Genomic DNA, 16,431 nt, shown 5'->3' on the forward strand with positions numbered 1-16,431 from the left:
TATCCGCTAGGTCTAATCTCACTTCCTCTCATTACTTTAGTGATGGTTCTACTTCTTGTGTCATGGGTTCTGAATGCAACCCAACTTCATCAATTTCTTTATCTTCTGTTTTGTGTCTACCAAAATTCTCTTTTAATCTACTTTCTGTTAGTAAACTTACTCGTACCTTAAATTGTTCTGTTTCCTTTTTTCCTGACCAGTGTTTATTTCAGGATCTTACGACGAAGCAGCTTATTGGTAGAGGACGTGAGTCAGGTGGTCTCTACATTCTAGAAAATCATGTACCGCATTCGCTTGTTTGCTCCAATACCTTAATACCTCTTGAAGCTCATTGTAGATTGGGTCATCCTTCTTTGTCTACCATGAAGAAGCTGTGTCCTCAATTTCAGTCTTTATCAGTACTAGAATGTGAGTCGTGTCAGTTTGCAAAACATCATCGTTTGCCTTCTGTGTCTAGAGTCAATAAACGGGCTTCATCCCCTTTCGAGTTAGTTCATTCTGATATTTGGGGTCCTTGTTCTGTTACATCTAAAACTGGATTTCGTTATTTTGTTACTTTTGTTGATGATTACTCTCGTGTTACCTGGTTATATTTAATGAAGAATCGTTCTGAGTTGTTTTCTATCTTTTGTGCCTTTTATAATGAAATCAAAACTCAATTTAATATTTCTGTGCGCATATTAAGAAGTGACAATGCAAAAGAATACTTTTCAGCACAATTTCAGCCTTATATGACACAAAATGACATTCTTCATCAGTCTTCCTGTGTGGATACCCCATCCCAAAATGGCGTGGCCGAAAGAAAAAATCGTCATCTTCTTGAGGTAACTCGTGCTCTTCTTTTTCAGATGAAAGTACCTAAACACTTTTGGGAGGATGCAGTTTCTACGGCATGTTTTTTTATCAATCGTATGCCGTCTTCTGTCCTTAATGGGGATATTCATTATACTACTTTGTTTCCTACAAAATCTTTGTTCCCTATTGAACCCCGTATTTTTTGTTGTACCTATTTTGTGCGTGATGTTCATCCACAGGTTACTAAATTGGATCCAAAATCTCTCAAATGTGTCTTCCTTGGGTACTCCCGGCTCTAAAAAGGGTACCGTTGTTTCTCTCATACTCTTAATCGTTATCTTGTTTCTGCAGATGTCACATTTTTTTAGTTCACTCCATTTTTTCCTCCATCATCTGTGTATGAGAGTCAAGGGGAGGAGGATGATCTCTTAATATATACTGTCCAACTAATGTCTAGTCCTCTCCCATAGCCTGTTCCTTCTGTTTCTAGACCTACTCGACCTCCCGTTGTTCATGTTTATTCCAGGAGATTGGAGATTCCTGACTCAGATCCTCCACCAGCTACTTCGTTGGGAGATCCTGTACCTCATACTGACCATGATTCTGATCTAGACTTACCCATTGCTCTTCGTAAAGGTAAACGTTCATGTATTTACCCTATCTCTTCTTTTGTTTCTTATAATTAATTGTCTTCTTGTTCTCGGTGTTTTGTTACTTCTTTAGACTCTGTTTCTATCCCTAATACTGTTGATGAGGCATTGTCTCATCCTGGCTGGTGTGATGTTATGAAAGAGGAAATGGAGGCTTTAGATGCTAATGGTACATGGGAACTATTACCTTTGCCCACTGGTAAGAAAGATATTGGTTGCAAATGGGTATTTACAGTAAAGGTAAATCCTGATAGTTCTGTGGCTAGGTTAAAAGCACGCCTTGTAGCAAAAGGATATGCTCAGACATATGGGGTTGATTACTCTGATACTTTTTCTCCTGTAGCTAAACTTACTTCTATTCTCTTGTTTATCTCTTTAGCAGCTACATATGATTGGCCCATGCATCAATTGGATATCAAGAATGTTTTCCTTCATGGTGATCTTCAAGAGGAGGTGTATATGGAGCAACCACCTGGGTTTGTTGCTCAGGGGGAGTTGGGTAAAGTTTGTAAGATTCGGAAGTCTCTTTATGGCTTGAAACAAAGTCTTAGGGCATGGTTTGGGAGATTCAGTAAAGCAGTACAGGAATTTGGTATGCAAAAGAGTAAATGTGATCACTCAGTATTTTATAGGCAATCTGAGGTTGGTCTAATTCTCTTGGTAGTCTATGTGGATGACATTGTCATCACTGAGAGTGACTCTGCAGGTATTTCATCTCTTAAAACCTTCCTCCAAACTCAGTTTCAGACTAAAGACTTGGGATCGTTAAAGTATTTCTTGGGTATCGAAGTTATGAGAAGTAAGAAGGGTATTTTCTTGTCTCAAAGAAAATATGTCCTCGATCTATTGACAGAGACATAAAAATTAGGTGCTAAGCCTTGTAGCACACCAATGACTCCAACTTTACAACTGTTAGCAGGGGATAGTGAGTTGTTTGAAGATCCAGAGAGATACAGGAGATTGGTAGGAAAATTGAACTACCTTACAGTCACTCGTCCTGATATTGCTTATGCCGTTAGTGTGGTAAGTCAGTTTATATCTTCCCCAACTGTTGCTCATTAGGAAGCCTTGGAACAAATCTTGTGTTATCTGAAGGGCGCTCCAGGAAGAGGTTTGCTATATGGTAATCATGGGCATTTAAATGTTGAATGTTTTTCAGATGCCGACTGGGCTGAATATAAGGTTGACAGGAGGTCAACTACTGGATATTGCATTTTTATTGGAGAAAATTTGGTGTCTTGGAGAGGCAAGAAGCAGAGTGTAGTTTCTCGATCTAGTGCTAAATCCGAATAAAGAGCCATGGCATAATCAGTATGTGAGGTAATGTAGATACTTCAATTACTAGATGAGACAGGTTTTAATACCTCCCTGCCTGTGAAATTGTGGTGTGATAATCAAGTTGCTCTTCATATTGCTTCTAATCCGGTGTTTCATGAGCGAACCAAACATATTGAGATTGATTGTCACTTTATTCGTGAAAAGATTCAATAACAGATCATCTCAACAGGACACATCAAAACTGGAGAGCAGTTATGAGATATTTTCACAAGAGCTCTGAATGGAGCTAGGATTGACTACATTTGTAACAAGTTGGGCATGATTAACATCTATGCTCCAACTTGAGGGGGAGTGTTATGGAACATCAATCACTATGTTATGGAAAGTCAATCACTATATTATTTCTCTGTATATTCTGTATTCTGTATTTCTATTTAGGATTTCTTATTTAGGATTTCTTCCTAATTAGTAGAACACAATTATAGGAATCAATTGTATATATATATCTATGCACAGATTAATTGAAATCAATGAGAATCATCTCTTTCTACAGTTAACAAAATTACTTTTTTAAATATACTAGTTAAAGAGTATTAAAAAATAATTTAAAATTAAATTTTAAATTATTTTAATCATAAGCATATTAAAATAATAAAATTATTTTTTTAAAATTATTTTTTTAATAATATTTTAATGCCAAATAAATATTTAACTTTACACGTTTAGAGCACCACATCATGAATATGACGTGGTAAGCCAAACCGGATTCATAGAATTAACTCCTCGTGCATAAAGAAGAGGGGACTGTTTCTTGGTGGGCTAATAAATTTGTGATTCTAAGTAGGGGTGTGCAAACGGTCGGTTCGGTTCCGAACCGAATTGAACAGATAAAACCAAAAATTGAAAATCAAAAATTTTAAAAACCGAACCGAACCGAACCGATTGATAGGAGAAAACCGAACCGAATCGAACCAATAAATTTTGGTTCGGTTCGGTTTTAAACCGATCAAACCAAAATTTATAAAATTTCATATTTTTAACATTAAATCTAAATAATAAAAACAAAAAAACAAAAAAAATTAGAAATCAAAACTCAAAAATCTTTAGGTTCGGTTCGGTTTCCTTTGATTTCGGTTCGATTCGATTCGATTCGATTCATTTTGATTCGATTTTTTTGATTTCCTATATATATTAATAATTTCGGTTCGGTTCGGTTTTTTTGATTTTTTTATGAAAATAACCGAACCGAACCGATTTAACTGAAATTATCAAAATTATAAACCGAACCGAATCGATTAAATTTTAAAACCGAACCGATTGAACCGAATTAATCGGTTCGGTTCGGTTTTTCGGTTAAAACCGAAAACTGCACACCCCTAATTCTAAGGACCGAAATCAATTGGAAAGATGCTTTTAATGAAAATAATATCATTTCAGATGAATTGGAGAATGAAGGCATCAGTTAGGTATATGAGGCAATAGACTCACAGGTTTGGTCATTAGTGAGTTTTTGGATAAAGCCTGGGTTACTGGCAGGGTCATTTGCATTGCAATGTGTGGGCCCACTCATAATAAGTGAATTTTATATGGAACTCACCATATAGGGTCCACTGAGTCGCTCAGTCAAATTCTGTTTTTGTCGAGAGTTAGTTCAGCTCCCCGCCACTTGGGAATGCTGATTCACCAAGCCTGCCTATTCCTGCGACCCAAACCCTGGCACAACCCCAATGGATTGTACCATGAGAACCCAGGGGAAAAAGAAGAAGAAGGAGAAGAAGAAGAAGAAGCAAGAATTGCAATGTAGAAACAGAGACTGCCATTCCCTTTTCAAAATTGGAACTGCCACATAAATCATCTTTTGTACATATGCAAGACATGGATAATATTTTTTGGCTACTACTATCTTTACAGTCCACACTATTGCTAGTGTTAAATATGCTCATCCCACCAATGCTTATGGGGTCATTAGCAGTTTTATTAATCAAATTATATCCCCCACTATCCAAGACTATACCTGTGGCTTCTTTGGCATATGCCGAGCCACAGTCCTCGGAGCTAGCAAACGTTTTTCTGGCGCTATCTTTGCTTCTTACGGTGACCCAAGTGTCATCCCATGCCCAGTTTGGCACTTTCCCACTGCCTTCGGCCAATTGTCGGATTCTTTCCATCGGAGAAAGGGAACAACTTTTATGGGTCGGTTTCCATATCCAAGCTGCCTCTACCTCCTCCCTTGAATCCCATAGTCGTTGGTCTAATGCACTTGTTGGAGTATCCGTATCAGTATCCTTCAAAACAGAGCCGGCGTCCTCTGTAATAAAAGCATGTTCAAGTAGCTCATCAGCTGACCACCTCTCCGTCGGATCTCTCTTCAAGCACTTGCTCAGAAAATCTTTAGCCTGCTTAGACATAAAGCTCGGAATTTCTGGCACATTACCTGAAAACCCAATTTGGTAAAGCGCAAAAACAGGGTCCGAAAAATTGGCCCATGGAGCCCTTCCGGTAGCCATCTCAAGAACAGTACACCCAAGAGCCCAGATGTCAGCGGGGAAGCCCTGGTGTTCACCACGCGCCACCTCAGGTGCCATGTACACCGGAGTACCGGCAATTGTAGTATTGGTGGCCAAAACCTCATCCACCCACCTAGCGCAACCAAAGTCAGCAAGTTTTGCCCCGGCACGGGTGACCAAAATATTATGACCCTTAATGTCACGATGTACAATTCCATTAGAATGGAGGTAGTGAAGACCAAGCAAAATCTGTCGAGTGTATGATCTGATCATGGACTCATCAAGCCACCCTCCACGATTGCACAGTGCATCCAGAAGGGTGCCTCCAGGTGCGTATTCCAAGAAAATATTGTATAAGAACTTACCATTTTCTACTGTAATGTCAAATCCTTTGTATGCAATAATTTGAGGAGAAGTTAATATAGAAAGAAAGCTTTGCTCCTTCTGTAAGAACTCCGATTGTGAGAGCTCAGCTGACTTGACAGCAAATGCCTGACCGGAGTGATCGAGTGTGGCAATTGAGACGGTGGCAGTGGAGCCACGGCCAATAGTTTGGCCTCTGGTCCAATTCATTTTGGAGAGAAGGGCAGAGGATGCAAGATTTAAAGAATGCTGAATTTGGTTGGGCATGTAAGTCTGTTATGTTAGGTACATATATATATATATATATATATATATATATATATATATATATATATATATATATATATGTAGTGTTGTGAATGGGATGGCCAATGGGCGGCCGCCGTTTCTTTATCACTTTAAACTTGAGGGTTCCAAGTGGCAAGAAGAGGGTGGATTGAAAGCTTTTGGCCTGACTTGGAGGGCGGTTGCTTAATGCCAATGGTTAGCTTAGCTATGAAATATATCGTCCACATGCCTCCACGTTAGAAAGTGCATAGAGTGCGGTGACGTTCTTTTGGTTGATGGAGCATGCTGATGCTACAGAATACAATGGATGGGATGATGTTTGGAATGGATTATATTATACATATATTCTTAACTTTTATTTAGGTTTGTGGGTTAGGGATTCTGTATATTGAAGTCTAGTTTTATTGTTATTTTACATGGGCTTGACTTTTGAGTCTTGTTAGATAATGTAAAATTATGCAAATAAATCTCCACTAATGATGTGATTCCTTGAACCTTTAAGTTAACAGCTTGGCAATTCATCTGCACCACCACCTAATAATTCACCTCATGGATCAAGTCAAGGGATTCCTTTGTTTATTACTACTGCCTTAATTAACTCAGCTTAAACTAATAGGGATAAAAATTTACTTAAAATATTAAGTACACTAAATCGATGTAAAAGAGCGTAACTTTAATATATATTAAAAATAATTAGTATAGTTGTCATTGCGATTGATTAGAAAGTGCCAAACCCCATTAAACTAGTTAATCTTCTAGGATGAGGGTAGATGGAAGTATTCAAGAAGATTAAAAGCAAAAAGGAATTAGATAAGAGCAGACATTGGAAGTTGCAACAACTAACAACAAGAAAGCCAAGAATCCAACACGAAGGTTGGAATTAGTAGTAAAAAAAAGGGACGGCCAGCTACTCATTTTCCTACTACCCTTCTAATTCTTAGTTGGTTATGGTTTTTGTAGCAGCCTTTTGAGCTCAGCTTGACAGTTTGCTTTGTGCATGCGTCCCTTTCACTTCCAATCATATGAGTTGCTTTCTTTTTTTGCCAACCATCAATTTCTCAGCTCTTCTCTTGGGTTTCCTGCTTTCGGTAAAAGCCTAAAAGGTTGAGGACCCACATTAAGGGTTTTTCCTCCTTTACCATATTCTGTGCCAGTTTCTCAGCATCAAAGATCAAACTCAATCCATTGAATTGGTAATTCGTACAAAGTCACATAAAATGTCATACCCTACAAGGAATCAAGGATATAGATGGGAGTTTAAAGTTTATGCGGCCTGAGACTGAGAAGCACTACATATATCGGTGGTGACAAGTTTGGACCTTTCCTTTGCTAGTTGGAAAATGCTAATAACTAATTGAGTATAGGTTTTGGTTTTGCTTGGTTTCCTTCCTGGGTAAGGAAAAAATGCTGTTAGCCTAACATTCATACCCCAAAAAAAAAAGGCGCTAACTATCTAATTTATGATTTTTTTTTTCCTCACATCAATTTGATGCATTTATAATAAAAAATTATAAAATACTCCTAACAAAGTCTAATAAATTAAAAAATTACTCTTATAAATTGAACCAACTTTATTAAGTATCTATTTGACATTGAATTTATAGAGGCTAAATTATTTTTATAAATAAAAGTATTATTAATGCTGTTAAAAAAATAGTTTAAAAAAATTATTTTATTATTTTAATAATTAAAATTTATTAAATTTAATTTTAAATTATTCTTTAATATTCCCTTCTTAATATATCTAAATACCAACAGCAATTTATTCAAAAAAATTTTTTCCTATGGAAAATGATTTGTCATGTTATCCTTGTCGTTCTAATTCCGCACAAGTAGATGAAACGACTTTCGGACAAGGAAAAATCAATACGTGCCAAAAAAAATTATGCATAGCAGAACGTGGACAATGGGAAAGGTTGGTATCACAGAAATTCTCTAGAAAGAAAGTTTTCTCCATTTGAAGCTAATTAATTTAATTCGCTTGATATGGAGTTGATTTATTGCTTATTATATATTCCTCTTATATTTATAATAAATGGACATGGAATTTTTTTTTTATAAAATAAATTATTAAATTCACATGTTTTGTATTTCATCTATTAAATGCAAGATTCATTTATTCTATCAATTTTAATTAAATAAAATAAAGGAGGCTAAAATTGAGACTATCCAGGAATAGGTGAAACTGATATACAACCAATTAAAACATGCTTAGAAAACAATAACATATCCAGACTTTTTTTTTTTTTTTTTTTTTTTATAGTGATCCATTATTATCCCTCTTAAATATAGCACACTACCCAAACCGAGCCCTAGCAAATCTAACCAATATAATACACAGACTAGGTGCAATATATATATTTATATATCCTTGACATCAAGCTTGACGCTTCTATTTTTCTTTAAATAAAATCACTTATGATCAACCCAACGCACAAACTATTGGTTTTAAGTTGGGCTCATCAACACCTATATAATCCACCACTAATTCCCCTTCTCAAGCTACATATTACATATATCAGTAGCAGGTAGCAATAAAGAAAACCCCAAAATAGATCCTTTATGCTGCCTCCGCAAATCCAACTCGCAGATTGCCATAGTCGAAGACAGTATGGTAGCGACCCATGAAAATATCTCCCAATATCCTAAATTCACAAAATCAATTAGTTACAACCAACCATAGAAAAGTATGGCTCATTGCCTATCACAAGATAATTATGAGCACCAGAGATAAGCAACTTTAATTAAGATCAGGATGAAAAAGAATAAATTACCAAAGAGGCCCACGAGGAGGAGGCACATCCAAAGCAGTAAAGCCACTGATGCACTGAGCCCCTGAACCCTCGCCCACCTTGAGGATGTACTGATCACCACCCACAAAAAATGCAATAAGAGCAATGAATTGAAGTTCATGCTAGATATGACGTGAAATATGTGCCACTACTTCCCATCCAAAACAAAGATACCTACATACTGTTAAAATGCCCCGCAGACCATCATTCTAAATGAAAGATATCCTCGTATAGACTCGAATAATCATCAACACCTCATCTTTGAGACAATATGTTGGTTTCACCAACATGTGAACCGCCCATACAAACAATTCATTGTATGTGATTATAAGAAACAAGAAGCAACAGAAGTCATTTCTTTTTCTTATTTCTTTTCTTTATTCTTTACTTCATATATTAACACTCCCACTCATCGTAGAATTTTTTTTTTCAAATATAAAAGATATTCAACAATAACAAAGAAGTTTCAATCACAAACCTCCTCTGGGGTAAGATCAAAAATTTTTCCTCCGATAGTGAAGGAAACAGTAGGCATTGAAGAGAGACTTCCACAGTCAACAGCTGATTGTCCCATTGGGTTCGGAATTCGATCACAGAGCTGGAGAAAGTATTATAGCATATCTCAAGAAATTATTAAACAAAGTGTTGTGCACGTATTTTTCATCATTAACACAGGCCTGTAATTGTTAACTGATGTATCATGTGAATATTTCACCTCATTGACATAGTTCAGTATATAATCTTCTGTTCGATTCTGCCTTAGCTGGTTCTGCATCCAAACAACTGTCATCTCACAGGCAGAGCACACAGAATCACGAGCAATATTAGATGATTTATCATTGTTCTCATCCACCACACTCTGAATGCCCATGCTATTTAAGCAAAATTACAAACAAAAAAAAAAAATCACTATGCAAGCTATTTCCATTAAAAATAGCAGATATGTAAATGGCTAAATGGCTAATGGTTTGCTGCCAAAGTTCGAAATGGTACTAAGAGTACTAAAATTAAGGCATCCTAGGAGAATTATCAAAGAGCTAATAACAAAAATGCAACATCCTTAGAGACTGACCTAATACCACGGGTCCCATCAAAGGTGCACAATCCAATTTGAGAGCAGATTTTCTTTGGTTGAGCCTGTCAATACAAGCAGAGCCATGAGTAAACCAATAGCGGCAGCTGGTTTCGCATTTTTCCTTTTCATTATTCTTTTTCTTTCTTTTCCTTCAAGGAAGAACTAGGGTGTAAAAGCACCAAAGATTCAGATAATAATAAAAATTTGGTTTTTCACCTCAGCTATAAGCAAATTCATTATGGTTTGTCCATACTGAGCAACAACAGCCTTGCATTCCTGGCTTACTACTCCAGTGGCTCCAATAGCTTGATTTATCATGGTAACCACAGTCTGCAAATAAAAGGAATCGAGCAATTACATAAAGGGCAGGAAATTTGATAACATAATAATAAACCTACATTAGTGCTAAGTCCTAAAAGTGTTATCAGAATTTAAATCTCAAAGTCTATTTGCCAAGGTTTAAGTCCAGAAGGGTATTAAGCTGCAAGTTGAATAACACGTATGAACATGGAATAGATATCAAATGACAAAAGAAAGTTATAACATGTATTAAAATATGCACAATTCCAAATTCAAAATCACAATCCGTGTTAGATGGCTACATTCGGAGAAGGGGCCAAAAACATAGGGAATGAACAGATCACTATACCCTTGTGCCAAACGAGGGGAAAACATAACAAACTAGTTTCTTATTCCTATGTAATAAACCTACATTAGTTCTAAGTCCTAAAAGAGAGGGAGGGAGCGGGGAGATTAAACAATCTTCTGATTTTTATCATAAACAAGATTAGGCAGAGAGTAAGCATGTTCCTAGATAATAAGTCAGCAAATCATGTTATATAAGAAATCAATTGGCTTAGTATCCAACAGGTTGTGTGAAGCTTAAGACTTTAAGGTGTTTGTTCATACCGCGGGGCCTGCCAACAAGGAAGTTCCAGAGTCTGCAATTGCTGAGCATTTGCCAGCACAATACCCTGTGTAGCAGTAAGCTTAATTTGTTAGAAACATGTGCAAGAGAGAGAACATATTGCATCAAATCACAGAGCTTTTCCAACTTCAAGAGTCTTAGTTTCTTCTAGAGAGGGCATACCGGTTGGTTTATCACCGATAAGAATATCACCCATGTCAAACTAACAAAAAAAAAAAATAAAAAAAAAATGAGAAACTAATTGAAAATGCTTAAGCAAAATTAATTAAGCACTCTAATTAAAGGAGTAACGACCAGCTAACCTGCCAATAGCCTTTCTGTGTCACAGGAACATATGTGTGCTTGCCCTTGTAATGATTTGGATCAATGCCACCAAATACAATTTCACCCCCTTCTTCTTCCTTAATATTGCGGTTAAGCCAAAAGGCAAATACTGGTTCCTTGATGAGCCCTTGTTTAACCATGTTGTACCTAGAAGACATGCAAGTGCCTCAACTCAAACAAGAAATAAAGAAAATGTTAAAACAAATAATCAAAATAAAAATATAACAAATACCAGACTGGCACAGCATTTCCAACTGAAATTTCTTGAAACCCAAGCCCTAGTATGCCATCAAACTTGGCCATCAAAAATGTGACACTAGGCTCCGAAGTTGCCTCAATAAATTCCTTAAAGATTCATCCAAGAAAAACAAATGAAAGCCGATGGGAAAAAAACTAAACGGCAGAGTACAGTCTAAAAAATCAAAATTTAAAGGTCTGAGCAATAAGAGGTGGAAGCATAAGATTACCTGATCTTTTACAACCAGGTCACCAACATTGATATTATCATAACTAAAGAAACCAGAAATAGCTCCACTACCATATTGAATTTCAGCAGATTTCCCTACACAATTAATCATACCAAACCAATTTTAGTTCTAAAATGATTAAAACATCCATAGGATAGTTATCCTGCCACACCCATCATCCAATTACGGAAAGTCTATTATCTAATGGGTTTGACTAAATGGCTTAGGATTATATGATGGATCATTTTGCAACCTTCCTATATTTATAATCAATATAGAGAAAACTTGAGGGTATGGTTCTCATAGATGAACCACGATGTTGAGCTTGAACTACTTACCCCTATGTAAGCACGACTAAATAAAACTACTCTAACATAAGCATGAAAAAATAACACAGGTGAGCTGACAAAATAGATGTCAAATCGACAAGCTAAAATTCCTTCAGATAATATAAATGAAAGAAAATGAATTTTAGGCATTGTAACCGGTTGCAAAAGAAAACAGACCATTCTTCCTGTAGGTACTTGATTGGCTTGACTTGTACTTGGAATGGAAGTAACAAGCAACCTACACAGAAACACAAAACCATAAATCTCTTGCCCACAACTGAGAAATTTCATTTGATATGCTCTCACAACAATCATAAAGAAATATAACTCACAGAGAGAAAGCACTTGGATGATGGCACCCACAAATTGGAGCTACCGGTGTCAAAGATTACAGTGAATTTCTGAGGAGGAGTGCCAATGCTAATTTCACCGTAGTACTGAGCATCCAAGTAGTTCTTCAGTGCTACAATATCAGGACCCCCAGAGTCTGCCAGGTTACCATGGAGACCATACTTCCTCACAGAAGCTCTGAAAGCCTCGGCATTTTTTGACTCAAGCCGAGTAGCAATCTGGCTGTTTTGATCCAATTTCAGCTTTTTCAGTCCAATTCTAACCAACCTATCATTGTATGCAGAGGATGTACAGGAAAACAGCAACAAGGAAAGAAACAGTGACAATATCACTGGTTTGAAATTGGTTCCCATCTTCGCCTACGAGGCTAGAATATAACTTCTGCAAGTACAATAACAGAATTGGAGGAATCATGCTCCAAAGTATTCAAAGACATTCATCTAAACAAGCAGGAATATGAGTTCACCATACGACCAAACACTTTACTGCAGCATATTAGCATCGTATCATGTATCAGATAAGGTTTCCTTTTTTTTCTTCTTTTCTTCATTTTATTAAGTGCAAAAGATGCTTTACAGGAAAATGGGATAGATGAAATCTTCATATAGCTCTATAGAACTACATTCAGAATTGCAATATGAAATCCTCTTATTTCTGAGTAGTTTACAGAGGAAGACCTCACCTTTGTTGACAAGTCAATGATATGACAACAATGATATCTCTAAAGTTCAGGAATCAGAAAGAGCAATTGTTGGGTGTTTGATTCTCTGTATATAACTTTACCTTGTATATACCTCAATTATAGGTGTAATTACGTAATTGTAGGAGCGCATTCAGGAACACTTTCTGTATAAATCTCTACCATTCTTCATTGAAAATAATTCACACTAAAATCTTCTTGTTTTACAACATCGATTAACAGAAATTATGCTGAACACTAAAATAACAACAATACTAATAACCAAAAAAAAAACACTAATGAGGTACCCAGTATAAGATCAGACGACCTTCCGTCAGGCCGTTTTATAATGTTCATGGAATACACCTGGTGTTACCATATAGACTGCATGGTCTATGAAAAATTTAGATGTGGATAGGTAATAGTTTCGATTAACAAAGGTGGTTTAATCAATGACTTCATCATGTACTTGAAAGACATAGAATCCGATTGTTCATAAAAACCGGACCTCTCAACTCAAGCCAAAAAATGAACCTAACAATCAGCCATTGAATATCAGCTCAAAGTAAAAGCTCATTTCATCACAAAAGCAAAAATCTTAAACAAAACGAAGATGAAGCGAAACACCTATTATCAAGAGCAGAGACATTACTCACCGATTATCGAAGACGATAGAGAAAATCACGTCGAAAGCAGCAAACAAAGAAGAGAATATATATAAAGAGAGCGCAGAGACAGAAGGAGGGAGAGAAGAGAGGTCGGGGCCCAGCTCAGCTTTTGTATTTTCTTAATTTAAACTTTTTTGTATACACCGTTGATCTTCTCAACCGTCTGATTTCAACCGTTGAACTAGAATAGGCCAAGGCGCAGGAATTTTTTTTGGTTTTTGCCTTTTTTTGGGATGCTAAAACTGGTTAAAGCAAAGCATATGTATATAAAGGCATGGATTTGTGGGCGTCGATCTTGGAACCAACGTTGATTAACGTGAGTGTGGGATATAAAGGCACGGATCTCGTGATGCTGGAATTTAACTGAACAGCCAACGTGTGAAGAAAGCATGTAGTTGGGTTTGGGACTGCGTTTGCACGCGACTCCTCTTTCTAGTCTTACGAGTGAAGTGAAAGGCTTTGGTGTTTGTGATGTGTACTATAGCTATTTTAATGCCTTTGTATGTTTCCTCTTTCTGCCGTTGGATTTTAGGGACCAACTTTTGATTTAAGAGATCCAGTGGCATCGAATAACTGCATTTTTTTTCAATAATTGAGGTAGTTTTAAAATATATAAAATATATATATATATATAATTTGAATTTTTATTTATTTGATTTAAAATAATTATTTTTTTAATATTAATAAAATGGAAATAAAAAGATGATAATGATGATATAAGAAAGGTCAGTGGGATCCCACAAATTGAATAATAGAAAGCTTGTTGCCTGCAAGCAATTTTCTAATGGGGATGATGTGAAGTCAGCCCAAGCGTATACATATGTAAATGTTGAGTACAAGGAAGAATTATACTAGTTATTTTTGGGTTCGAAATATTATTATTATTATTATTATTATTATTATTATTATAGGGCCAAAGGTTTCCAAAAGGTGGCAAATTAGATAAATTTATATCTCAACCCATTTATATATATAAGCATAAAAATGGATATTTAAAAATTAAAAAAAAAAAAAGTTAAGAAATCCATGTTAAAGCCGGTAACAGTTTAATTTTAAGTCAAAGTTATATCGAAATTGGTTATTTTAACTCTAAACTTATTATATATATATATATATATAATAGATTTTAAAAAATTATAATTATTAAGTAGTTATTATTATTATTTTTTAAAATTTTAGTAATTATATTTATATATTTATCAATTTTTTTATTGTTTTGTCATAAAATTGCTGGTGAAAACAGGCCCAAGAGCTAAAAGAGCAGAATGAAATTGAAGGGCTTCCTTGGGCCAGCCCCACTTCCAACCTGTAATGAGTAGGTGATTATGATCAACTGCTCTCCCTAAGTCCTTCACATTCAACTGCTCCAATCATATCCAAAACCCAACAAATTAAAACTTGTTTGAGCCCTTGCCTTTCATATGGGCCTTGTTATCGAAATTGTTTCATAAACCCATATGTGATTGCATATTGTTTTTTACAAGGGATCTGATTTTGCTCAAGTTTATCTTTTTTACTATTTATCTTTATAATGAAGTTTTATTTTTCAACTTTTCTTCAAATAAAAAATTAATCACGTTATTCTAAAATAAATGAATAATGCATATTAAAAACATTTTAAAAATAAAAATTTTTGAAAATATATTTCATAATAATTATTTTTTTAATTGTAAAAATACAAAATTTATTTATTTTTTAAATTAAATTTTTTATTATTTTTATAATTTTTTATCTAGTAAAAATAAAAATTTTGTTAAAAAAATTAGTAAATTAATTTTCAGTAGTCAACTTTATATGATTCTCTCATTTTGTAAAGTGTTGTGATTCCATTGAAAAAAAAAAACTTATGTCCCACATAAAATGTGTGTAATTTCAATGTGGAGTATATATAGACTTGAATTTTCCAACCTTATTAGTTAATTTTTTGAATGATTTTCCGGAATTCGTACCATAAAGTGTTGCTTATAGAGAAGTTATGTTGGTGGTTAAATCTAAAGGTTTTCAAAAGGTGGCAGGCAGTGAAAGGAGATTTTGCAGATGGTCATCAGTGTTTTGCAAGAAAGTATTTCTCTTTTTCTGCAATTTTATAGATGAAGTTTGCTTTGTTCTTGTGTGCTATTTTAGGAGGAAAAAATATTGTATTATGCTATTTTCAGACCCTTTAAGGAAGGAGGGTTGGAGAAAAAAGAATCCCCATAAGAGATTTTATATACAGTAAGATGTAAATCCACAGAAAACAGAAATGAATGGACGAAATCAGGAAAAAGGTTGGAAAGTCCCCAATCACATGAAAACGCTCATAATGGAATAAGTACTTGCAGTAAGGTGCCTCTCACAAATTTTATAATAATAATAATAATTAAACTAAATTCAAATTTATTAATCTTAAAAAAATTAATAAATTAAAATTTTTAACAGAATAAATTAATTAAATTAAAAGACCAAAACAAATTTTTTCGATTTAATTCATTAGTTTAGATTTATTATAGATTCACTTTACTTATATTTATTATTTTTAAAATAATAAATAAAAATATTCAATAAATTCTATTAATTTTTTTAAAAATTAAATCTAATTAAATAAATTAAATTCCTTAGATTGTTTTTTTTTTTTTCTGGGGGAGAAAGAAGGGAGTAACCCCGAGTGTTTCTGGTTGCCCTGGCTACACCAACCATTTTGCGTGTCAAATAGTGATAGCCGTATTTCTTGACTGCTAAGATCACCATATTCGTTGTCCTTTCTTGTCAACTTTTCTTTTGTATTTTCCATTTCCTTTCTAGTTTCGCCATTCACATTCAAACAAATGGGAAGGAAGAAAAGTTGAATATAAAGAGCAATAATACATTAAATTCAACTCAATGCAAAATTTAATTATTCCTATCCTTTTCCTGTATTAATTCTCTAAACAATTAGAACAGAAGTTATGCATAACGAAA

The 16,431-nt window shown here is 34.9% G+C and overlaps 2 protein-coding genes across 2 annotated transcripts; both read right to left on the reverse strand.

Annotated features, from left to right (window-relative positions):
* Nucleotides 1-4,354: 4,354 nt before the first annotated feature.
* On the reverse strand, nt 4,355-5,887 carry LOC110670583 (mitogen-activated protein kinase kinase kinase 18-like). Its single transcript, XM_021832676.2, has one exon. It carries the CDS (start codon nt 5,858-5,860, stop codon nt 4,370-4,372), a length of 1,491 nt encoding a protein of 496 aa, XP_021688368.2. The 5' UTR covers nt 5,861-5,887; the 3' UTR covers nt 4,355-4,369.
* Nucleotides 5,888-8,212: 2,325 nt separating this feature from the next.
* On the reverse strand, nt 8,213-12,528 carry LOC110670645 (aspartic proteinase). The gene is made up of 13 exons (XM_058140866.1): nt 12,129-12,528; nt 11,974-12,034; nt 11,468-11,562; nt 11,233-11,345; nt 10,979-11,147; nt 10,839-10,878; nt 10,658-10,722; nt 9,965-10,078; nt 9,746-9,810; nt 9,389-9,545; nt 9,152-9,271; nt 8,656-8,744; nt 8,213-8,526 (listed from the first exon to the last, which is right to left on the reverse strand). Exons 1-13 carry the CDS (start codon nt 12,498-12,500, stop codon nt 8,442-8,444), a joined length of 1,545 nt encoding a protein of 514 aa, XP_057996849.1. The 5' UTR covers nt 12,501-12,528; the 3' UTR covers nt 8,213-8,441.
* Between the last annotated feature and the right edge of the window lie 3,903 nt (nt 12,529-16,431).

This window comes from Hevea brasiliensis, chromosome 18, assembly GCF_030052815.1.
Source record: "Hevea brasiliensis isolate MT/VB/25A 57/8 chromosome 18, ASM3005281v1, whole genome shotgun sequence".
NCBI lineage: Eukaryota > Viridiplantae > Streptophyta > Magnoliopsida > Malpighiales > Euphorbiaceae > Hevea > Hevea brasiliensis.